At 38.9% G+C, this 26,655-nt stretch overlaps 1 protein-coding gene across 8 annotated transcripts in view; it reads right to left on the minus strand.

Annotated features, from left to right (window-relative positions):
• Positions 1-19,658, minus strand: part of GRIA2 (glutamate ionotropic receptor AMPA type subunit 2) — a 120,748-nt gene extending 101,090 nt beyond the window's left edge. For all 8 annotated transcript variants that reach the window (XR_005558059.1, XR_005558060.1, XM_039354655.1 and 5 more), the window contains exons 1-2: positions 19,030-19,658; positions 18,218-18,358 (exon numbers count right to left, since the gene is read on the minus strand). Coding sequence is in view for 6 of the 8 variants with exons in the window: in XM_039354655.1 (XP_039210589.1) it covers positions 18,218-18,358; positions 19,030-19,123 (235 nt within the window). In the remaining 2 variants the exon portion in view is untranslated. The remainder of the gene's footprint in view (positions 1-18,217; positions 18,359-19,029) is intronic.
• Positions 19,659-26,655: the final 6,997 nt, after the last annotated feature.

Below are 26,655 nucleotides of genomic sequence, written 5' to 3' on the forward strand. Positions count from 1 at the left end.
TTCAACTAGAGCACGGGTCCCCAACTCCCGGTCCGTGGACTGGTACCGGGCTACAGCATGCCAGCAACCAGTCTGCACAAACAAGCAAAGCCCTATCCATGGGATGCAATCAACACACAAAACCACACTCTCTCTAGTCCATGGAAAAACCTTTCTCTACAGAACTGGTCCCTGGTGCCCAAAAGGTTGAGGACCTCTGAACTAGAGGACCATGTTTTTTAAGGAAGACATATGGTCCTTTATCTAAGCAGTTCAGCACTGTTCTAGAGCTCCATAAAGAAAGAGAAATGTCTGCTTAGTCCATCAAAGAAGCAATCTCATGCTGGGTTCCTCAAATCCTCCAACATGTTTGGAGCCATACACAAATTCAATTATATTGGTAAATATTTCTAAATAATTATCTATGTTCAAGATTCTATAATAAACTATTCATACAGTATTATTCTTCATAGGATAATGGATGCTACTGGACCTGGACCTAGATATTGCATCAGAGCCTTATCCACGCATACCACAAAATGCTACAACCTGCTGTAGAAAATTGGAAGGAAGAAAAAGAAAAGTATGAAGTTATACTGGATCTAGGCTTGTCTACTCAAAAGTAGAAAAGGGCCTAGCATAGTCTAGCTCTACAAATTAGGGCTGATCAGTGCAAGCTTGCCCAGACACAGGATAGATGTTTATTTATTTAAGAACTCTCCTGATTGTGTTATACTTCATTACTAACTCTCTGTGACAACCCAACCATACATACTCCATATCTTGCTTCAAGCTAAAGAAGAGAATATGACTCTGTTTGACATGTTTGTTGTTTTATACTTTTTTTTTTTGCAGGTTGCCCAGAGTCATTTATTCTGAGACGGGCGGTCCTATGAATTTGACAAACAAACCAGTCTCTTTGGAAATCTTAACCGTCCCCTGCATTTAGCAACATAAATTATCTTGCCCTTGAATCTGGATTGCCAGTAAGGGTTTTGTATAAATGCAAATCTGTACTCCTAAAGTCTATGGCTTAGTATGATGAGTTCACTACTATTTCTAATTGTCAGCCTTGAATTCTTGCTATTTGATTTGAGTACCATTAGCCGAGATATGCAACTTTGAACATCACCATTGAAGATGAACAAGTAAAAATAACTAAGGTTTATTTATTTATTCAAAATAAATAAGGTTTTACCTCTATCTTTTATTTCAATTCTTCACTTTGGGAAAATAATACTTAAATATTGTTACATAGACAAAATACTCTTGCCCATCCTACAAAAGAGCTCATTAATAGGTCACAAAGATTGGCCAGTCACTTGTGACTTCCATTGTATTATAATGCCTATATTTTCTCTGGAATCATGCGCTGTTTGGTTTCATTTTAATCCTTTTGCCCTGCTCAGTTTTTTTTTTGTATGCTCTTTAGCATACCATACAATTGCCCATCCTCAGTTTATGGGATAACAAAGATCTTTTAATCAGAATATTCTATTTAATATTTACAATGACCTATATCAAGGTGGAATCCAGGATGAGAGACTGGAGGTCTGCAAATATTTTTCTTTTATTTCATTCCAAAGGAGCTGTAAAAAAAGAACAAAGCAATCCAGGTTTCTCAATGATTTTCATATATAATAACAAGCAATGAGTGGATAAAGAGGCAAAGAAATATAAAAGATAGCTAATATACAAAAAATCTGATACAGGAATAGATCTATGGCTTGTTCTGGGTGGGCTATATTCTTTCTGCACTTCTGTCGTGTGCAGCTGTTTCAACTGAAATAACAGTTCTTTCTCCTGGAGAAGTCAGATGTGCTCATTATTATTGAGGTCTTTAATAATACTGTATCTTTTGATATAGATATAAATATAAAGCTGCCTTTAAAAGATGAGGAACTATAGGTACTAATAAATGTGACTGCTAGGCTGCTTTCTGGAATTTAGTATTTGAACTGAACACTGATTCTGTTTTGGCTTTATTTCTACACTAACTTGAGATGATTATTATCTATAAAGCTCTAAATAGCCTGGGACCAGAATATTTGAAGAACTTTTCTCTAGACTTACTAGCAAAGCTAGTAAGCTCCATGGGGAGGCAGACTAGAAACATTACTTCAAACCAAAGTGCTAATGAGAATTATATCACAGATGCCATTCCAAAAATTTGAAACTAAATCACAATACTGGAAATACTTAAGTAGAAATATGTAAGTGAGCTACTAGTTAGAGCAGGGCTTCTCAATCTCATCACTACTATTTTTATTGCGAAAAAAATGTAAAAATTCCTGGGAGAGGGGACTATGTATTATTCATTATGCCTCATTTAAAATGTCTGTATAATAATCAGTGTGGATTTCTTGATGAAATAACATCATATAGCAATAGGACTTAAACTTATATACCGCTTCATTGTGCTTTATAGCTCTCTCTAAGCATTTGCAGAGACAGCCTATTACCCCCCCCCCAACAATCTGGGCCCTCATTTTACCAACCTCAGAAGGATGGAAGGCTGAGTCAACCTTGAGCCGGTCAGAATCAAACTGCTGGCAGTCAGCAGAATTAGCCTGCAATACTACATTCTAACCATTGGTACTACCATGGCTCTTATATGCATACATTTTGTTTTTTCTTTGTCTTATAATCCATATCTCCTTAACTACCATCAGCACTAAATTGGCAAAAACAAAGTTAACATGTCTGAGAACCAAAGCTTATAGGAGTTTTTATTCTTAAATTTAAAAGCTACTCTTTTTGCCTGGTCTCTACAATCATGCTCATGTCAAATCAACACAAACTATTCTTATCAGGTATTTTCTGGTAGGCCTATTTATTAATATTGGGAATAGTCAAATCTTGGGTCAAATCATAACTGCTTTGAAAACAGCCTTTCATCATTCAAATAACTGTTATATTTCATGTCTGTATATATTCAATGAAAACAACATTCAGTTGACTTGATTTCACAACATTTATTTTATTGGTCTTCTATTCTTATTAATAAATGAATTAATAAATAAACAGAAGAAAACTTTGTTAAAAACAACGGAGGTAAATAAACACAATTCCTCTTGGAATCCAAAGCACCAGGTTTCTAGAAGGTCTTGATTTTTATTATTGGATTACTGAATGCGTCATTAATCAGAACTAAGTGTTTGGGATTTGCAGATATTCTCAGGAGAAGGTTCAGGAAATAGTTACACTGAAGTGTGCGTGGTGGATTGTCATCAGTGGAACTAGTAACACTCCTGCCCCTCAATCTCTCTTGTGGTAACTCATTAACTAAGAAAGCCAAGATAATTTGGTTAAAATTAGAAGGGTCCACAAGGGGATTTGTGCATTACATTTCCTTCTACTCTTAATGTGAAAACTAACAATGCAAATCTTTCAAAGTTGAAAGACCAGCCAGTAATTTCTGCTTGTAACATAGTATTCATGACATTTGGAAATGTGATTATTTCTTCTTATGGAATTTACTTGCCAAACCATCAGAATGGGAAAAGACACCATTAAAATATGCTTAACTGAATACTATATATTGGATTAAACTTGATTAGAAGCATTCAGGCCCATATTTCACTTTTCCCGCAAGCATGGAAATGTTCTTCTTGACATGGGCATGGCTTCAGATTGAATGTCAAAAAGCTACTTTGGAATACAGATCAGAACAAATGTAGATTCTTTTTAAAATTGAATTTAAGTTTTATATCATCCTAAAACATAATCCTGGAGACATACATTTAAGCATGTTGAAAGCAAAAGTGATTAGAAGCTACATAAGTATTGTATGTTCCAGGAGCACATCAAAATAATGAGAGCAGATAAAAGTAGGAGGAACTTTTAGTTAGCGCTCATGAACTAATAAGATAATCTGCTATTTTCATCACAAATATAGCAACTGCTAATGAGCTGTCTGATAAGATGCAATCTACACATTTTTAACATCTCAGATGCTACATTCAAATTTGCTTACAAAAAAGCTGTATTCCTGATTATACTAAGCATTCTCCTGAAAGAAAGCTACTCATATTAATATCATTTTAATACAGTTCAATAAAAGCAAATACCTAATGAGTGACAATAAAATAACATAATTGTCAAATACTATCTGAGACATTTCTTGTGGTGATGGACACTGTACATTCAGCACAGGCTTGCATTTTACGGAAACAAAGTGTAAGATATGTGAATTAGCAATTAACACTTAGGAATTCCTTTTTCCAAGCAGAAAGCATTCCTATTTCACATTTTTTTAAACCTCCCTTATAGAATATGGTATCTTCTCCAACTTGATGCAATCCAAATATTTTTAATACAGTTGTCCCAGTGGCATGCCATTAGAACTGCCAAAGTGGTTTGGGGCACTAGGGGCATTAAGCAGGCTCAAGTTGCAACTGTGAAACATTTATAAATCCAAATTTCTTTTTCTGACAAAGAGTTAAAGAATTAAATTGGGAGACTAAGATGGCCATTTTGAGCTCATTCTGCTTTCTTCAGTTAGCCACACCCTTTATGGGATTCGAACCTGGGCAGTTTACATACTAGGCAGTGATTTAACCACCAAGCTACAGGCTCTCCTCCCCTCTTTGCCAGCTGAGTCAAGGGAGTATATACAGGAAGTTTTTCAGATAGACTGGTCTGATTGATTACACTTTGGCATTTTAACTGCTATACTGCAGTTCTACTTTTTACAATCTCTTTTGCCTTACAACCCCCCCAACTAGAGGCGTTAAGCAGGCTCAAGTCGCAACTGCGAAACATTTACAAATCCAAATTTCTTTTTCTGACAAAGAGTTAAAGAATTAAATTGGGAGACTAAGATGGCCATTTCGAGCTCATTCTGCTCTCTTCAGTTAGCCACACCCTTTATGGGATTCGAACCTGGGCAGTTTACATACTAGGCAGTGATTTAACCACCAAGTCATCAGACAGACTGGTTTGTCTGAAAAACTTCCTGTATATACTCCCTTGACTCAGCTGGCAAAGAGGGAGGAGAGCCTGTGGCTTGGTGGTTAAATCACTGCCTAGTATGCAAACTGCCCAGGTTTGAATCCCATAAAGGGTGTGGCTAACTGAAGAGAGCAGAATGAGCTCAAAATGGCCATCTTAGTCTCCCAATTTAATTCTTTAACTCTTTGTCAGAAAAAGAAATCTTTTGCCTGTATCAGCTCAATCTAGACTGGATTTGGCATTTTTGTTCACTGATAGTGTCCCTCCCAAGGACCTAGGGTAGGCAGATATTCTTTAATAATATTAAAAGTACACCTCAGGATAAGTTATCACAAGTAACACTGCCTTTTGCAATTGACTGCTGGTGATTTCACTAATGCCATGGTGTTTAAGTAGTGCTCCACATGTTTTGGAATTGCATCCAAGGTGCCTATTACTATTGGTACTATATTTGCTTTCTTTTGTCACAGTCTTTCTATTTCTATTTGCAGGTTGTATTTTGCAGTTCTTTCTCTTCTATCCTGCTTTCTCCAAATAGTGGCTCATACACTACCTGGAGAAGGTTTTTTTGTCTTTTTTGTCTTTGGGGGTTTTTTGTCTTTGTTTTATCAACAATCATTAACTCTGAGGGGTTGTGTGGCAGATGCTGTACAGATGCAGTTCTGTACAGTATGTATTTAGTCTGAAGTTTGGCTTTGTGAAGCTAGAATTAACCCCTCTGTCTCTTTCTTCAATTTTCCTGCTTCTAGCTATTGGCAGGTCTGCTTTGCCTATTTTTTTTAATGTATTGGCCATGCAATACTTTGTCTAGCCACATCTATTTTCTATTTTTCATTTGGTCTGTCTTATAGGCCAGTTCAGTCTCTTTGGTATTCAGTAAATCTTCATAATGTACTAGCTTCAGTGCATTTTTTTTACCCTCCTGCAGCTATTCTTCCAATGCCCCTTTTTCTTCTTCAGCTGTGTGGTGTACTTGCAACATTTCACACTCATTTATTTTCATTGGTAAATAGAGTCTGTCGACATCATTGTGTGGATGAAGGGCATGATTCATTCTCATTATTTTTCTGAACTTTCTAACCAGGGCTTCTACTTCAGCTTGAGTCCTGCTCACCATTACAGCTGCATAATTAATGAAACAATTTTTCCCCTGTTGATAGTAAAGGTGACACATTTGTCCAATTCAAACTCCATTGCAATATCTTGGTTGTATAAACAGACAGTTGAGAAACAATTTTGTTTCAGATGGCGTTTTTCTATACAGCTTCAGATTGTCCATATAAAAGAGGTGCAATAGTTGGCAGGTGTTTTTGATGTTTGATAGCCATGGCCTGAACTTGTTCAGTATTATTGAGAGGAATCAGTGCAAACACAAACAGTAGCAGTGATAATGAATCTCCTTAGAAGATTCCTGTCTTGATATTAACCTCTCCTAATCTATCACCATTGACCAGCGACCATGTCTTCCATTGTGCCATCAATTTTTGTACAAAACATGTGTTGTTTCTACTGACTCCTGTTATTTCTGGCACTTATCCAATCATGACAGGGAATCAAATGCCTTCTTCTAATCAATCCAATCTAAATTCAAGCTGGTTTTATTTGTTTATTAGATTTATTTGCTGCCCATTTTGCCTCAAGATAACGCTATACGTTCTTGCAGTTTTTCAAAATCATCTTATCAGTTAGGGGCTGATATTTGTTTCTCTGCTGTTTGGGCAATTTTCCTTCTGGTCAGGGGAAAAAAACTTTGTTTACAACCAGATGCTATTCGACTGCATCAGTTATTACATCAATAAGCAATTTAAAATTTATTCATAATCAGATAATTGGCCTATAGTTGCCTGGTGCTGCTTTCTTTCAAAGCTGAGATGACATTTAAAAAAAAGTCAGTTGATTTAAATGTTGTCCAAACCAATTCCAGTTGAATGATAGGAAAAACCTCCTAAAAGTAACAGCAGTTTAGCAATTATTACAGGAGGTGGCTGGTTTCTATATGAGTGGCTGCCAGTCTTGGTTGGACTGCAATTCCTGAACTGAAGAGTGGGTTGGACTCTTCCAACTTCATTATTCTAACATTCATGATGGAAGAAGTGAAACGCATTCAGGACCATGATTGCTGGAATATATTCCATGTAAATGTGTTGCTTAAATGAAATGGAATAAATTAAATAATTGATCATTTTAATGGGAAAACAAAGCAGAATATTGAGAAATGTGCTTTTAAAATATCATCTAGAAGTGATGGAAGCCTTTAAAAAATCAATTAACAGCAAAATGCAAAGTTTCAATTAGGAATACACTTTTATTAATATTACACTTTATTGGTATCTTAATAAAATATTATCACTTGCTCAGGAAATAGTTTTACTGATATTTTTGTAGTATTAAAAAAATCTGGATACAATATGGCACATTTATAAATGTTTTGTCAGCACTACTTTGACAAAGCATTCTAAACTTACAACATCAAGGGAAACGCAAGGTCTTAGTCAAACAAGTACACCATTATGCAAGTGAAATTTGATCAACTATTAAAATAAAAAATAAATGACCATCACTTAAAAATATAATTGTAATTTTATTTTTTAATTACATGTAAATGTATTAAATCCAAAGATATATAGCAGCCTAATGAGAATTAATTCAGTGAATATAGCAAAGATTCATTTGGAACTTACAGTAGTCCTATTCACACATATTGAGTAGGTTGTCACCAATATAGTTAAATTTATTTGCTATGGAAAAGTAAATTTCAAATAGTTTCTAAGTGAAGAAGCCTAATGGTTTCTTTTATAATAAATTATTTGATGTAGTATAATAGCACACTGAAAGTCAAATACTGTAAATATGAGGAATGAAACAATGGAGAATGTACAGTATTTGCTATTTACAGAAAAACATTGAAAAAGTTGTGTTCATCAGGTAAGAATATTGGTTTATGTTATATTTTACTCTGATTATAGAAGATAATAAAATAAGATAGGTTTCTCATATGCATCAAAGTCTCATAAGTGATCAAAGCACTTTTTATCCAATACTCATGGTGAATCACACATTCAATGCCTGCTCAAGTCACAAGCATCTGGATATATCACCACTGCATTTTTTTCTTTTTATTAATTATCATATGCTTTTTGCTTTTTTCAAACAAAAACAGTGAACAATGACAAATTATGGAATGGTTTGTGGAAACAGCTCTAGAGAAAAAACTTAAATACCAGCTGGAATAAAAAATAGAAATAATCTGCATTGAAATGTATACAGCATGGAAAAAGAAAGTGAATCAAATAAGGACTAGACTAAATGTGTACTTGTGCATATAATGAGCTTTGCCTGGTATTACGGGAGTAGAATTTTAGGACTTGATATCACTATTTTCTTATATGTCTCCCTTGCTTAATTTTTGCAACGGCAGGACAATAGCATTCAAAACAGGTTCTTATATTTTTTTATTTTACAAACTACTATGGCCCATAAATTAGGAGTCTGATAGAATTGTATCCAAGTAACAAATCTTATCAAAAACATAAGCTTTCACAAGCTGCAGCCCACTTAGCCAGCTCCACGGAGTGGCTAATCTGAAGCAGGATTTAAATCTGGATGGTGGGAGTGGGGGAAAGGGGAGACAGGGTGGCTATGAAGATACAGTTAAATATGATTAGAGGTAGTCCACTTACAACAACAATTGAGCCCAAATTTCTATTGTTAAGTGAAACATTTAAATGAGCTTTGCCCCATTTTACAACCTTTTCTGTCCCCGTTATGTGGATCACTGCAGTTGTTAAGTTATTAACATGGGTTGTTAAAGGAATCTGGCTTCCCCACTGATTTTGCTTGTCAGAAGGTCACAAAAGGGGATCGTTTGATCCCAGAACACTGCAATGGTCATAAATATGAGTAATCAAACATCTGAATTTTGATCATGTGACCATGGGGATGCTGCAATGGTCATAAGTGTGAAAAATGGTCATAAATCACTTTTTTCAATGTTGTTCTAACAGTCACTAAATGAACTGTTGTAAGTCAAAGACTACCTGCATATGTGAGACATATACAAGTATCATAATAATTAACATTTGTAATATGTTGAAAAAAAACCCATTGCATTTTTTGAGCCTTCAGAGATAGTTTGAAACTTTTGCATGTAAGTTTAGCAATCTCTAGCAAAATTGTGCTGGTAATGATTCTTTTTTCCAGAAGGACTACTCTTTGAAATCGGTAGAAATATTTTAACCTATGAAGTGGAAATTATTACTTTATCCTTTCTTTGAGTCCTGATCTTAATCTTGAGTCCATTATGACGTGATGACATTGTACTGTAAGCTACCCAGAGTCACTTGATAGTAAGATGGATGGCATATAAATTTAATAAATAAATAAAATTATTTTTTTCTGGGTAGAAGATATTGATATTTAAAAAGTATTGCAAATGTCTCCTTATAAAACAGAATAATTTGTGAAACAAAAGGCAAATTTTTGTTGTTGTTAGTTACAAAGTCGTGTCTGACCCATTGCGACCCCATGGACAATGTTCCTCCAGGTCTTCCTGTCCTCTACCATCTTCTGGAGTCCATTTAAGTTCAGTGACTCCATCCAGCCACCTCATTCTCTGTCGTCCCCTTCTTCTATTGCCCTCAATCTTTCCCAGCATTGGGCTCTTCTCCAGCATTAGGCTTTTCTCCTTTCTTCTCTAGAACATTTAATACTTGAATAGCTTTGTTTTCTCAAGATCCACATTGTTATAGTATTTCTCCAAGATCTTTTGCTCGAATAAAATAATATACAGACAACTGATGAAAAAGGATGAAACTTTGCCCAATATCTCTACTGTGGTCCTTTCTGCAGCAAAGAAAAAACTCTCATGAAAGAAAAATATCTTCCTGGTGCAATTGTATAAGATACTATTAGATTGCAATCCTATAGTTCTTGGTAGAGTGCTTCAGTACAGTATCTAGTTTCCAGTCTCTTGTGTCTAGGACTTTGAACTCTGAAGTGAACATAAAACATCAGATCATCTATATCACTTTCTTGACAATTTCCAGGGCTGGGTATTTCCAAGGACAGCAAATTTTGTCCTTGGAAAGCTTCAGAGAAGATAGGGCAGGTGCTGAATAGTCTAGGGAAGGTTGAGTAGCTAAGGTCTCTTAATCCCTCTCCTTATTTCTTATCCTGATGTGTCCTGGGAGTAAAGTTACAGTGTCCTTGGAATGCTGTCCTTTAAAACAGCAGTCAAATTATTGAATAAGAGAGATACAAATATTTTTCTCCCTTTATGTCTGCTCCAGTGGACACCAGAACTCCCTGCAGAACATAGACCTCTTTACTCATATAAAAGTAGAAAAGGAATCAAACATGGAGGGCTGCAAATAGCTGCTCTTGCCAGCCCAATGCACTCCGGAGGCCTAGTGTTAATGAAGCTGATAATACAGCTTCCATTTGCAATTGACTGGATCAGAAATGGTTGTATATGAATTCTGGGAATGATAATCCCACACATTTGAAGTGCACCAGATGGGGAAAGTTTGCTACACAAGCTGGCTTGGGAATGGTTTCCACTTAATTCACAATGGAGATATATGTATGCAGTTACAGCATAATAGTCTGAAAGAACATATTCTGTAATGTCTTGGGAGAAGAAAATGAAGGCAGTAATGTCCCTGTTTTTCTGTGGTAATTTCTGAAAAGTGTCCTCCGTGCTCTCTACTTTCCCAATTCTTGCTAATTAGATATCTAAAAAAGGTTCACAGAGTCAAAATTTAGATTTAGGTAAGTACGTAGCAAAGTGGTCCCTAATTAATATTTTGATCCCAATATAAAAAGAGACTAGACATTCACCTGTCTGACCCGGTATAGATTCTCCTGCTTGAACAGGGGGCTGGACTAGAAGACCTCTAAGGTCCCTTCCAACTACTCTACTCTACATTTAGGATTTTAACAGTATAAGCAAATTCAGCAAGTCTGCAGAATTGTCAGAAGGTGGTTGCAAGGAGTGGGGCTGAGGCCAGGGGGAAGCAAAAGCAATTTAGGAAGTTCCAGTAAAAGAAAATCTGATTTTATTTATTTATTTCTCAGAATGTTACATGGAACAATAGTTTCTGGGGGACTCTGGAGATAAGAAATTTGAATTTTAAAGGCCACATCACATAAACATGGCACATATAATTCATAAATGTCAAGCAAAAATGAATATATTTCAAAACATTCTGTTCCCTTAAAATTATATCTGCAGAAAGCATGGGAAACATTCATGAGAAGAATACAAGTTTTGTGGCTGATTTCTTGACACCATTTGAATACTGCTATTTACATTTTCAATACGCTGTTAGGACAAGTCTTAAAATATATTATCAACCATATTTCAGATATATTCTCTCTCTCTCTCTTTCTCTCTCTCTCTCTCTCCAGACATGCACATACACATTTTGGGGAGCGGGGAATTTGCATCTCTGCATCTGTTTCCATTGCTGAGGATGAGAGAGTGGGTGAACAAATTGGTGCTGCTCTTTTGTTGCTAGGTCCATACTGCCATCTGGTGGACATCTTCCTGACAGCACTCTTACAAAAGAGTTCTACCTCGTTTCACAATCCCCTGCCCCCTCTCTTTTGAAGTGAGGCCCACTAAGTTAAGTGAATCTGTCTAATATTGATATCTTTTGTAAAAGGTAGCATTTAATACAATATATATTTCTTAACTGCAGTATCAGACCAAATCAATTTTTATTAGTCAAAGACTAAAATAGATTACCCTATCTTATCATGAATTAAATCATTAATAATTCATACTTCTACATAATCACATTAAATTATTTACTTTTCTCTTTTATCATTTACTTCTTAGTATGTAGTAATGACATTTATAAGCCAAAGAGAAAAATCTAAGTTTGTCAACTATCAGATCACTATTGTGTCACATTCACTGTTTCTTTTAAAATTTATTTTATTTTAAATGTGTGCTTTAATTCTTTCAGCAATTTTAACTGCGTTAGCAGGCATAATATGAATTAAAGCAAGCTTTCATTTATATTGAAATAGTTTATATACTCAAATAATTATGCAATAATACCTCCTGACTTTCTTTTCTAGAATATTTATTAACATCTATTACCATTTCTCACCTAACAGATATTTGTTGGATTAGGTCCATTACTCAAAAAACATGTCAAAGACAAAGAACAATAGCAATTGGAAACCAATCTACTGGAGTACACCAGGTGAGGATAACCGATATATTCATAGCTTCAAATCTGTCTCTTCTTCTTCTTGCTGCATTCCATATAACCTTCACTTTTCTTCCTTAATCACTGGTCACAGCTACATCCAGAACTAATGTATTTACCAGAAAGGATGAAAATCATAAATTATTACCACTACTATTCCTGCCAATAAACGTAAAATATAAAAATCTTATATTCTCTCTGTGTATTTTTTGCAAATAAAGGACCACTTGCATTTTAAGATTATCTGTGGAAAATTATAGCCTTCCTTTAAGGTCTATATAGTCCACTCAGAAAAATATATGACATTTTGATTTCTCTATATTCTATTTTTATTTGATGCTTTTACTTGTTCACTTGTTTTCTGTTGCTTTAATTTGGACTATGAAAGGATACTATTAGCATAAGTTACTCAGTTATGAAATTGAGTTTTTTAGCAACTTTAGAAAGCAGTTGTGGTTCATTTTGGCATATGTACTGTTTCATGCCTATCAATAATGGATTGCTACATATTTGAGACTGTTGCATATATGAGCCAAAAATAAAATGTACATTTTATCTGATTCTTTTCAGTAATGGTATTGGCAGTTAAAACTGCCGTGTAAGCAAGTTTTGCATGATCCAGTGATTTGTCTTCAATAGAAAATTAAGTGGACACAGTGGTTAAGATGCCACTTCTCAGATTTGACTTGGGAAATTTTTGAGAGTGCTTTAGTAGTTGCAATTAATCAATCTCCCTTCTTATATGGTATTTGATATGCTTGCGTGGAAATTCTGCACAGTTACCACTTAACTACATTTCAAATGTTAAAGGAATATGAAGTACAGCCAACAAATGAGAAACCTGTTAAGGATGAAGGAACAAATCCATAATCTCATGACCTAGAGCAGCCCAAACTGAAGATGGCAGTCCATGTAATATGCTTTAGTTTAAGCAAGGAGCAATCATGTAGAGCTGCACATTTTTTTCCCTGTTCTATTTGAAACACAATGATGGCAGAGGATGAAATCATATATTGGGGACAGAATGATTTTTCTTACAATGCTTCAACTGAATTATATGCAAGCCTGTATATCAGGGCTTTTCGACCTTTTCACCCATTGTACCACTTTTAGGATATGGCAACATCCCAGTACTACCAGTCGCCTAGCAAGGTGTCAAAAACTTGATGACCCAAAAAAAAGGAAAAAAGTGATGAAGTACAGGTAGTCCTCGACTTACAACAGTTCACTTAATGACTGTTCAAAGTTACAATGGCACTGAAAAAAGTGCCCCCAAGCCACAGCCGAGCAAGACACCTGCCTGCCCGCCTGGCGGCGCTCTTCCTCCTGTCCAAGGTTTTCATTGTTGTGAGTATTTCTGTTGAGGATTGGCAGTGGGGGTGGGGTGGGGGTGTTCGGTTTTATTCCCCCCCCTGCTGGGTGGTTGCAGCAGGTTTTGGTCACTTCACATAACCCTGGGACACTGTAACCATCATAAATATGAAGCGTCTGAATGTAAATCACAAGACCCTGGAGATGCTGCAGCATTCCAGCTGATCAGCGCTTCTTCTGGGCACAGCAGAAGTGCCAGGATCAGTGCTGCTTTCCAACTGATAGATGCTTCTTCTGGGCTCAGCAGAAGCGCCAGGATCAGCGCCGAGCTCCAGCTGGAATCTGGCGCTGATCCTGGTGCTTCCACTGAGCTCTGACAGCCCCAAAGAAGCACTGATCCTGGGGCTTCTGCTGAGTCCTAACAGCCCTACAGCTGCAGCCATCTCTCGCTCAGGCTTGTGGGGTGCTGCCACCGGTTCAACTCATTCCCCTCCCCTGCTGCAATTTTTCTAGGATGGCCGTGTACCACCTGCCAGGTGCCAATGTACCACAGGTGGTACCCGTACCACAGGTTGAAAAGCCCTGCTGTATATCATTCCAAGTGTCCCACCTGCATTATTTGCCAATATATTTTATGTTACCATTTAGATTTATACCAGACTAGGGTATAAATGTATGAAGGAAACTCTCATTCAAATGAATCTGCACACACTGTGTGATATACTTGAAAGGAAGATCTTTGGGTAGGTTCTGCCTACCAAGAGGTTAAGGAAGTGAGGGTTTGGGGCCAGGCCTCTTTGGTAGCTACCATTACCATGTAACAACTTCTTCCTGAGGCCTGGTCAGACCCCATCCTGGGCCTCTTTAAAAATCTTCTAAAAGCAACTCTTCCCCTGAGCACTCAAGGCTTAATTTTGATGGCTGTGGTGTATTTTTTTTCTTAAAAAGTATGAATTGTTGAGCATGTTATAAAAGTTCTATGGATTTTTTTTAATGTAGATTTTTTTTAGTATGAAGATTTTTTTAAAACATGGGATAATATACAAATGATAATAATTTCTTCCAAGTCAAACTTATTTATTAAATTTATAGCTGCCCATTTCATACTTGTTAATTTACCATTTATCTAATATTTTCTCTTCCTTCTATTTCATTCACCGTTTCCTTCCTTTCTTCATTATCAAATTTCAATTGTTTGCATCTATATCACATGATTTTCTTTTTATGTCTTTTTCTGGTTCTTCAGATCAGTCATATAAAAATGGTAAATTTTAAACTAATATAGTTCTGTATAAAACATCTGGTTATATAGTTAAATGTTTTATTTCTAATATTTTACAAAACTTAGACATTAAAGAGATTCATCACCTCCCTATAAAATATGTTATTATGGTTTAATTGTGACTTTCTTATTTATGTTAAGTATATAGTAATATCTTATTTATAAGATAGTAAATGAATTAATTAGTATTCAGTTGTAATGCTGGTTCATTATAATCTTGGTTTCAAAATATTGTGGCAAGTTAATTTAATTTGAATTGTTTTTTCACTCTCTGATTAGTTGTATTTTGTTTCTTTAAAAGTATTGTGTTTATTTTTATTTTAAAACTTTTATATTTTTCCATTTCCTGATCTTTCAAAGTATATACTTAATCATCCCTAGTGATTCTAGTGGATTTATTGATTCGTTTGAACTTGACTGTACCATATTTCTCAAAAGAGGTGGGTAAGGATCATTCCTTCCTAGAAACTGTTTTTCTGCCCTAAAAAGAGAGGAAAATAGATGAAGAAAATGTAATCTGCATATATCCAGAAGCCTTTCGGTTAAGTTCTATGCTTTTGAGGGCTATGCTTTTGAAATGAAGATAGATTTGAGACTTGAATCCTACCTGTAATAATGGGGTATTGCCAGTGGTGGGATTCAGCTGGTTCACACCAGTTCGGCAGAACCAGTAGCTAATTTTTTGTTGCCCAGACCCAGAATGGATTTCCGGAAGCGGCATCCACACAGAGAACCGGTTGTTCACATATTTGAATCCCACCACTGGGTATTGCAATTAATCACAAAAAACCAGGGCTGACTGAATGACTTTCCTTTAATAAGGATATTTATTAAACAATAAAACTTAAAAGTGCCCTGGATACATAACCAGCAATGAGAATAGTCATGTTACCTTTTGTCCAAATGTTTTCTGGAAGGCTAAAATTCTCTCCTTCTCCCTCAATCTCGCTTTCTCATAAAGAATTCAACAAAACCTTTAACATTATCAATTTTGAAATGTTGTGAAATTTCAGTGGTAATATATTATGTAATAATTAATACAAGGGACGAAAATTGGTGTCACCTACATAAGCCTATTGCACAATAAAATAGGTTTAAGATTAACTTGGGGATGTTTCTACTATGACAGCTATTACATTCAATATATTAATTTTCACTGCAGACAGCTTCATTTAACTATAATCTTTAACCCATGAATGTGTAGAATATGCTTTTCAATCCACAGGGCAAATCATGGTTTTAGTTAGCATTTCAGTGTTAATGAATTTGAGCAATTAGCTTTCTGAGAAGGTGACAAAATGACAAAGTACATTTCTAATAATTCTAGCTGGAAGTTATTTTTCTATTCAGGCCATCATGTGAAGAGTCAGTCCAGCCAGCATTCTCTTACTATATAACTTTTAAGGTGTTGTATTGATATTCTACAAATCTGTAATGTGGGCTTTGTAGTCATTCAATTTCAGTCCAAAATTACTCTGTAAGATCAGGAATCAACACTTTCTTGACCATTGTATTCCACTCTATTATTGCAATAAACCTATGCTAAGTTTAACAATGTCCAATTCAGTGATGAACATCTTAAGAGATATTGTTAAACAATAAAGTGAAATAAAGGACACATTTTTGTATGTAAATAATTAAGTGGAAAGAAAATGAAATAATTATAATGGTTTTTAATTTGGTAAATTTGGTAATTTGTTGTTCCATCATCCATCCCCTAAATAAATGTGTTTTACAATTAAGGCATAGATAAAAACCTAAAAGATAATAATAATAATAATAATAATAATAATAATAATAATAATAATAATAATAATAAACAAAAACTTAAGCAATTTCAGGTTTGATTTTGCTCAGTATTATTTTTATTATATGATCTTTCAATATCTACACTATTTCCTTTGCTGAAACAACTTGGAAACGTATTATACATATAGTTCTGTGTGTGTGTGTGTGTGTATTCTTCTCTAGTTCAAAGTGGCATATATATCACTCTTCCCTACCATTTTTTACTCACAACAAATCTGCAAGGTACACTGGAATAAAAGGGAATAACCTGCTCAGTTATCCAGTGACCTTATGTGGAACCCAATGAATTTGAACTACCTTGTACAAGAAGAATATCAAGGTAAGGCCAAGCTGCAGGAGAAAGGCTTTGTTATATGTTCACTTTGGATATGCTAAAGATTCATTGAAGATATGCCAAGTAAGATTGTGCTATTCTCCAGTTACCTTCATTCTAGCAGCATTACTGTATAGGAAGAGACATTTCTACCCCAAATTCAGAACCTTAGTGTCTTCTATGCATTTCTTTCCTCCCCAAATCAAAAGAGAGCTCATTAAAGTGTTGTGATTTATTGAAAAAGAGATAGAGGCAGTATAATTCTAAAATGGAAAAATTGCAAAAAGGAAAATGGCTGTTCAGTATTTCTGCAGCTATTGCTTTTCAGAGCAATAATCCAGCTGCAGCTTTTTGGTTGCTTCCTCTAGCACTCCAAACCAAGCAAGTATCTTTTTCCAAACCAAGCAAGATGTCAAAGGTTTGAAAGAGTCATAGAAATAATTGTGTCTTTTAGCATACATCCTACATGGAATCTTGCTCCTGATACAGCCATCTCAAGGTATAGACAAGCTTGATATAAGTGATCCTCTGCCATGTGCAACCAGCCAGCCATCAATATATGATCCAGAAGGAATATCTCACTATTACTCTCATTTTCTCCACTTCAACTTATGCTGTATATGTCCCAATATATGGCAAAATATATTTTTTCTCAACATCCATTTCTATACTGTATTCTACAGAACCAAGAACCAAGCATTTTGCCTGCTAAGGAAAGATTGAGAGATGAAAATATGTTTATCCTTTTCTGTAGAAGGATAAAATGATATATGAAGGTAAAAAAAATGTAATTATCAGATTTAAAGCTTCTACACATTTTATAAGAAAAAAATAAAATAAAACAAATAAATAAAAATCCAACCCAAATAATCCCTTATGACAAGAGAAAAAGAGAAGAATTAATTTCAAGAGGCAAATATACCAGCATAAGTGGGGTGAATTTTAGAAACAAATAGAGAAAATCACAGTCCCCTCTCAGACAGGTGGGCCTCTGATGTTGAGAAGGGTGGGGTCCTTCCTAAACTGAAGCCAATATATATAAAACAGAAATAGAACCTGTAATATGTTTGGAAATCAACTGCCAGCATAAGTGGTACAATCTAGTTTGAAAGATAAGGCGTGGAGGATGGAGGGATCACAGTGAGAGGCAATCATAGCTGGATGGATACTCCATAGTTTAAGCTCCTCAGCCCTCCACCAAGTTTTCCCAAGATTATTTTGGGAGAGATAAATGCCAAAATCATTACCCTCATTCTTTGCATCATTCACCTAATCCACAAAGGCTGTTGCTGCCCCAATTCTACCAATCTAGGCAACACAGAGGTTCACAAGAAGAGATTGATTACTCACATGCATTGGTGACAGCAAAACTGTTGGCCACCTCCAGATTGTCAATGTGCGGTGACAGTCGGAATTCTGAAGTGGAAAACTGAACCATTCCTACACGAAATGCACTGTATTCCTGGTCTGCTCCTCTGGGGAAGAGACCTCCTGTTGGATGACAGACAAACATAAAAACAGAACAAGAGACACACAGAGAGAGGACATCAGTGCTGCAGGCTGAGCTGTAAGAGTATCAGCCCTGTTGGGGGAAGTAGCCTTGGAACTTGCCTCACTAGAATGGCTTCCAATCTCACTGATTTTAAGGATAATCTGTCCTAACCTATTGCTCATATCTTGCTGCTTTTTAGCAATTGTAAACCTTGACTAAGTTTGGGGTGGGAGTGGGGTGGGGGGGGCACTCTGAATATCCTTCACCATGTTAGTGTCACTGATCCAGACCCCTTCTGATTTTTTTTTTATCCATCCAAAGGATCTGATTTCATGATTTCAGGGGAAATATTATCTGTTAACAACTGGTTAGCAAAAAGCATTCCCTTTTAAAAGCCATTTGTGGAAATGAACTGTTTTTTTTTTGGGGGGGGAGAGCACAGCTGGAAAGCAATCATTTGAAACAGGCTACTGGGAACTGGTCTCTAATGAAGGCACTCTTAGCATCCATTTCCTTCAGCAGAGAGGCTCAATCTAAGTTTACATGCTATGAATTGGGGTAGAATCAAATCTCCTTCAGGGGAAAAATAAAACAAAAAACACAAAAACACAAAACAACAACAGACTTTGGAGGATGAAGACAAAAGGTTTGCTCTCAAAAGAAGACTCACCTATTTGTATGCCGTTTGAGAAGACCCCCCAGATGAATCCCCAAACCAAAAGAGCCGGGAAAAGAGAAATCTGCTGAATTTTTTGCATTGCCATGAAAAATAGAGCATCCACCAAGCTAGAAATATTCCTCGGCTGCTGTTGCTGCCTCCTCCTCGTCGTCGTCGTCCTCCTGTTCCAATACTACCGCCTCCTTCTTCCCTGACCGTTTCTCGCTCAGCAAATTAGATCCTCTGCATATTGAGCAAGCAGCTGAAGGACTCGAGCTGGAGAGGATCTCCCAGCAGAAGCAAAAGAAACTGGGTGCTGGGGGTGGGAGCTTTGGCCCGCTGCTGCAATGCTCTAGGGGCTAGCCCAAGGAAGAAAGAGGCGGCTTGAATGCAGTTTTTCAATGCTGCTGTTGTGGTCCCGACGCTTCGGTACATCCAGCTCCTTCGTAGGCTATCACACACATTCACCCCTTTCTGTCTCTCACACACACACATGCACGAACAGAGTCCGGGTAAGGCAAAGGAAGGAAAAGAAGCAGGCGTGCGCGTGCCCTCCGCGAACGCGCCTCCGCCCCCTCTTTGCTCGCCCCGCACAAGCCTCGAAGCGCGACTCCAGGGCGCCTTTTTAAGAGGGGAGGGGTGGTTTCCTCTGCCGCACGGCTCTCCTTGTTGAGGGGCTTGCCGTTTTCAGCACCGGGGACAGCGCCAATGAAGCCTCTGTTCAAAACCAACCCACTCCTCAGCCCGCCCCCTTATGCTGCAGTAAAGCACCCCCTCCCATGGCAATCGTGATTAGTTTGCCTGTCCATCTTATTACGATAAGTATAGCCTTTTGGTGTAAGAAAACATGATGTGGGCTGCACAAGCTGCAACTTAGAAATTGCCTGGCTTTCAAAGCTCCTTCTTCCCCTCCCCTGACCCCTACTCCAGTGATTCAAGGAGCATCTTGGAAGAGGAGCAGTCTGCTACTTGCTTTGTACATGCTAATCCCCTTTTAAAAATCCTATGCGTTGGTGTGCTGGAGGAAGCGGTTTTGAGGAAAAATGGAAAGGAGAAGCTCCCACCTACTGGATTCTGCTTTCCTGAAATTCTAACTAAGCCATCTTTCTGAAATGGCACACCCACATACACAAATAGGAGTTACAGTTAAATATGGCTCTGAACAAACTGACTGCCAGATCTTTGGGGCCTGCATTAATGCTAATGAAAATGCTGATAGGTTCACAAAACATGCCACCATGTAGGATTGTATATATAAGAAATTAATTCCGTACATTGAAAGTAATAGGGCACATTACCAGTTGCTATTTATATGTCAAAAAGTTCATCAAAGTCCACATTAGAAAAAAAAGGTTATATTCCAGTCCAGAATTATCAGAAAAATAATTTAGAGCACTCATTCTTAAAGTGGACTTAATTACCCTTAAAGGCATAATTTGAGCCTGTCCTGGAGGTAATGGAGCAATTTGTAATTGTTTGTTTGTGAATTGAGGATCCAGTTTGGGACTGCTCGGCTTGTGTGAAACAACAGAGTCTATTTTTTAGTGTGTGGGTTGGCATATGGGGGGTTATTTATTTATTATTAAATTATTTACTAATAAATTTGGGTTATGACATTATTTGAGACCAGAGAAAAAGATAATTGGATCAAACAGTGTAAGCAGCTCTGTTTTAGAGCAAAGAGAAGAACGCCTTTAACAGTAGCAATGTAATTTTAGTGTGTTTGAATTTTTTAGGGCAAATCCACAAACTGTATACTATTCCTATTAAAAAAACTAGACAATAGTTTCATATTCCTAAATACCAAATAAGATATCTCTGAGTACCAATTTATTTATAGTCCCTTGCTCTGTACTCTATGAACTCTGAACTACAATGATGAAGGCTATCCTTTGTTTTCCTTGTTTTACAACATTTAGCTTCATTTTCCATTTTTTAAAATTAAAAATATAAGAAGTCCAACTTTTTGTTTCTCCTAATGTATTTGTTTCACCTCCTAATCTGACATTTTTTATTTTTATTTTTAAAATTTATAAGCCACCCCACTCCCGAAGGACTCTGGGCGGCTAACAATAAAAAACACATAATACATAACAAAACAACAATACAAAAACAATCATCCAGGGGTAAGGTTTTATAAACCCCAGGCCTGCCGGAAAAGCCAGGTCTTAAGTAGCTTACGGAAGACCAACAGGGTGGGAGCGGTCCTAATCTCCGGGGGGAGCTGATTCCAAAGCGTGGGCACCATCACAGAGAAGGCCCTCCTCCGCAGCCCTGCCAAATGGCACTGCTTGGCCGACGGGGCCTGAAGGAGGCCCAGCCTGTGGGATCTAACCGGATGTAGGGAACTATGAGGTAGTAGGCGGTCTCGCAAATAGCCTGGCCCTGAGCCATATAGGGCTTTACAGGTAATGACCAACACCTTGAATTGGACCCGGAGACCAATAGGCAACCAGTGCAGCTCACGGAGGATAGGTGTAACGTGGGTGTATCAAGGAGCACCCACTATCACTCGCGCGGCTGCATTCTGGACCAACTGTAGTCTCCAAATACTTTTCAAGGGTAGCCCCATGTAGAGCGCGTTGCAGTAGTCCAAACGTGAGGTGACAAGGGCGTGAGTGACTGTAAGGAGAGCCTCCCGGTCCAGGTAGGGTCGCAACTGGTGCAACAGGTGAACTTGTGCAAAGGTCCTCCCAGCCACAGCCGTCAATTGATGTTCCAAATTCAGCTGTGGATCAAGGAGGACACCCAAGTTGTGAACCCGCTCCGAAGGGGATATATTTTCCCCCGCAAGAGTCAACACTGGACAGTCGACATGATCCTTGGGAGGCAACATCCAAAGCCACTCGGTCTTGTCAGGATTGAGCCTGAGTCTGTTAACCCCCATCCAGACCCTCACGGCTTCGAGGCAACGGCCCATCACATCGGCCGCTTCACTGAGAGAGCTCGGGGAGGAGATATATAACTGGGTATCATCAGCATACTGATGAAACCTCACCCCGTGCTGTCTGATGATCTCACCCAGCGGCTTCATATAAATGTTAAATAGGAGGGGAGAGAGGACCAACCCCTGTGGCACGCCGCATTCAAGGGCCCTCGAGGTTGACCTCTGCCCTCCCACCAATACCGATTGCAACCGGCCAGAGAGGTAGGAGGAGAACCATCGTAAAACGGTGCCTCCCACTCCCACCCCTTCGAGTCATTGCAAAAGGATACCATGATCGATGGTATCGAAAGCACTGAGAGGTCAAGTAGCACTAAGACAGAGGAATAACCTCTGTCTCAGGCCCGCCAAAGATCATCCATCAGCGCAACCAAAGCGGTTTCTGTGCTGAAGCCGGGCCTGAAGCCAGATTGAAAAGGGTCTAGATAATCCGCTTCATCCAGAGACCGTCGGAGCTGGAGCGCCACCATTCTCTCTACAACCTTCCCCACAAAGGGGAGATTGGAGACTGGATGGAAGTTATTTAAATCAGCCGGGTCCAGGGTAAGCTTCTTGAGTAGGGGCCTCACAACCGCCTCCTTCAGGGATTGTGGAAAAGACCCCTCCCTCAATGAAGCGTTGATCAACACCTGGAGCCAGCTTCGTGTCACCTCCTTGGCAGCCGAGACCAACCAGGAAGGACACGGGTCCAATAAACAAGTGGAGGTGCTCATTGCTCCCACCGCTCTGTCAACATCCTCAGCGGTCACAGACTCAAATTCATCCCATAAAACTGAGCTAAGACCTGCCCCAGTCATCTCAAAAGGCCTGCCCAATCGGAGTCTAGGTCTGTCCGAATCCGAGTGATTTTGTCTGATAAGAATTGCACAAATTCCTCCGCTCTACCCTGTAAGGGCTCCCCAGCTTCCCGAACATTAAGTAGGGAATGGGTCACCCTAAACAGGGCGGCGGGGCGAGATTCTGCAGATGCAATAAGTGCGGAAAAATGCGAACATTTTGCCGCTCGTATCGCCACTAAATAAGTCCTAATATAGGCTCTTAGAAGTGTCCGGTCGGATTTGGAATTACTAGCCCTCCAGCATCACTCTAGACATCTCTTCTGACGCTTCATCTCCCGTAGCTCCTCGGTAAACCAAGGTGCCCTCCGGGATCCACAATCACGGAGAGGTCGCAAAGGCGCGATCCGGTCTAATGCCCCTGATGCTGCCTTATTCCAAGCAGCGACCAAGGACTCAGCCGGTTCATGGAGGAAGGAATCAGGAAAAACCCCAAGCGCTATTTGGAACCCCTCCGGGTCCATTAAACGCCTGGGGCGGAACCACCTAATCGGTTCCGCCTCCCTGCAGTGGGGGAGTAGGACCAAGAAATCTAACCTCAACAGGAAGTGATCCGACCATGACAAGGGAGAAGTGACTATACCCCTTAAATCGAAATCACGTCTCCACTGCCCCGAGAGAAATACCAAGTCGAGCGTGTGTCCTTCCCTATGGGTCGGACCCTGAATTATCTGGGTCAGGTCCATGGTTGTCATGGAAGCCATGAACTCCTGAGCCACACCAGAGGATTCGCTGAGTGACGGCAAATTGAAATCCCCCAGCACCATAAGCCTGGGGAATTCCACCGCCAACCCGGCTACCCCCTCCAGCAGCTCAGGCAGGGCTGTTGTCACATAGCTGGGAGGCAGGTATGTCAACAACAAACCCGACTGAACCCTTGAATCCAACCTCAAGAGAAGGGACTCACACCCAACAACCTCTGGGGCTGGGATCCTGCGAGGTCTCAGGGATTCTCGGACAAGAATCGCCACTCCCCCACCCCTCCCCTGGAGTCTCAGTTGGTGCATTATCTGAAACCTGTCTGGGCACATCTCTGAGAGAGGAACACCTCCCTCTTGGCCCAGCCAGGTCTCAGTAATACATGCCAGGTCGGCCTCCTCATCCAGTATCAAATCCCGGATGAGGGGGGCTTTATTAATAACCGACCTGGCATTAAGAAGCAGCAACCTGAGGCCAGGGTCCTGAACACCCCCCTCTCCAAGTATTGGAGAAGAGTCCAAGGGGTCGGAACAGGTAATCGCTCTAATGCAGCGAGTCCTTGTTCCCCGAAGATGGCCCACCCCTTGGCTCCCACCATATCTACCTCTCCCTACGATAACCGGGATGTTCTGGCCCACCTCCACCCCCGAAAACTCCCCACCCACCCCGCAGGTCTCCCTCCCACCATCCTCCCCTCCCGGCAGGCCACATCTCACATTCAAATCGAGCCGGGAAGTACATCCGCCCCCCCTCCACTTCTGTTTACACACTCAGCAGAGGGGGCACCAGTTCTTGTTCCCAGCTCCATCACTCACATCCATACACACCCTAATACAATAAACTAAAAAAGGTTAAAAAACAATCATACAATCAGCATACACTAGCTAAAAGATTCTGAGAATCAAGGTCAAGAGTCACAAAGGGCCAGCCCCCCCCCCCCGGCAGCAGCGGCAGCAATGACAACGGGATGGTGCCAGCCAGGCCCCCCGTGCTGCGTGGCGGCCCCACTGGTCTCGCAAGGCCGGACCGACAAACATGGCCACATGATGAAAGGGTGTAGCCTGCCAGAGGCCATGAGGAGAGAAGGGCCTAGTGTTTCTCCTCCTCCCTCTACAGTTGTCCTCTGGCGGCAGCGGTCCTCCCGCAAGGTTCCAGCTGGGCGGTGCTGATGCGGCAATGGCGATTGGCTGGCTCCATCTCCAGGGCTCTCCTTTCTGCTGATCTTCCAGCTCCGGGATACGTTGGAATACATATGGGATACATTGGGCATTACTCACGTAACGACAGTTCTGTTACACCATTCGTTTCCTCGCAATGCTTTTAACCCACGGATTTAACAGTGGTCAATCTCTGGCAGCAGCAGCTTGCACAAGATGATAATGGTCAGTTTCTGGTAATAGCAGCTTGCGTGAGATGGTAGTTAATCTTTGGGAACAGCAGTTCACATTAGATGATGGTGGTCAGTCTCTGGCAGCAGCAGCTTGCATGAGGTGATGGTGGTCAGCTTTCATGAGATGATGGTGGTCAATCTCTAGCAACAGTAGCTTGTGTGAGATGATAATGGTCAGTTTCTAGCAATAGCAGCTTGCGTGAGATGGTAGTTAATCTTTGGGAATAGCAGTTCACATTAGATGATGGTGGTCAGTCTCTGGCATTTCAGATATTAATGGGGATTGGCAAGAATATCCACAAGTTTTTCTCAAATTTGAAGAAGAAGAATATGTGATTGAAAGAGTCACAGCACAGACATTTAACCCAACAATCTTCTCACCTTCTCTTCAGGCTGTGAAGAGAGACCCTAATGGCTGTTCTTATGCTCAGTGTAGCCATCGCAGTTATGAGTAAACTGTCCAGAGTGCACTCATGTTATCTATGTGCAAGCAAGGTTCAATTTCAACAAAGCAAAAAATTTAAACTTAGACTGCCTCCAGTTGGCAAGAAGCCTGAATAAGTTTTTTGTCTGTCCCTGACTACCAAATGGAAGGATATAAACAAGATATAAACAAGCTCTTTATACTGTGAATCAGCCAGTTTTTGTCGCCTATTATTACGTTAAAAGTATACAGATCAAAGACAAAGTACAATAGTTTTCTTATGTTTGGTTATTTCCATTTTCCTAATTATATCAAGATTAAGAAAAGAATTCCATGTTAATGAAATTTCACACAGAATAGTAAATCACACACACATAGTATATATAAATCTGATGTACTGAACAACTGTTGCATATTAAATTTGAGTTAACTGTAATAATGTAAATTAGATTATTGATTGGAATAACCAGGTTTAATTTCAAAGACCATTTTACAGCTTCATAGATACAATGGGCAAAGGACTTCCTTTTCATCATAGTACACCTTCTAGATAACAAGGGTATATCTTAGATATCTTCAATCATAAAGAATATTACAGAAGACATTTTTCAGTTATCTGTCATTTTATTGTCTCCTTCTCACAATTATAGCACTTTTTATATGTGCCTGAATTGAAGTCTCATGCCCAGCCATCCTTTTAACTATTTGATAAACAGATAATCAAGGCCAAAATAAATAGAAGCATCCATATTTATTCACAGATAAAAGCAAACCCAAGTTGACCAGTTTTAGCAACAAAAGTGTTGTAGGTAAGGAGAAATTAATGTCTCAACTATACACAATCTTCATTTGCCCCAGTTTGGATCAAAAATGAAAAAGTATGTATTTTGAATGTAGACATACTATAGATTTGCATACTCAAATCACAGGAACTCTAGTTTTACTGTCCCAAATATAAGTAGTCCTCGACTTACAACAGTTCATTTAGTGACCATTCAAAGTTACAACAGCATTGAAAAAAGTGACTTATGACCATTTTTCACAGTTACATCCTTTGTAGCATCCCCATGATCATGTGATCAAAATTCAGATGCATGGCAACTGGTTCATAGTTATGACCATATTGTGTCCCAGGGTCATGTGATCCCTTTTGCAACATTTTAACAAGCAAAGTCAATGGGGAAGAAAGATTCACTTAACAACTGAGTTAGTAACTTATCAACTGCAGTGGTTCACTTAACAAATTTGGCAAGAGAGGTCATAAAATGGGACAAAACTCACTTAACAAATGTCTCACTTAACAACAGAAATTTTGGGCTCAATTGTGGTTGTCAGTCAAGAACTA

This window comes from Crotalus tigris, unplaced genomic scaffold (genome assembly GCF_016545835.1).
Source record: "Crotalus tigris isolate CLP2741 ecotype Arizona unplaced genomic scaffold, ASM1654583v1 scf7180000018581.846390, whole genome shotgun sequence".
Classification (NCBI taxonomy): domain Eukaryota; kingdom Metazoa; phylum Chordata; class Lepidosauria; order Squamata; family Viperidae; genus Crotalus; species Crotalus tigris.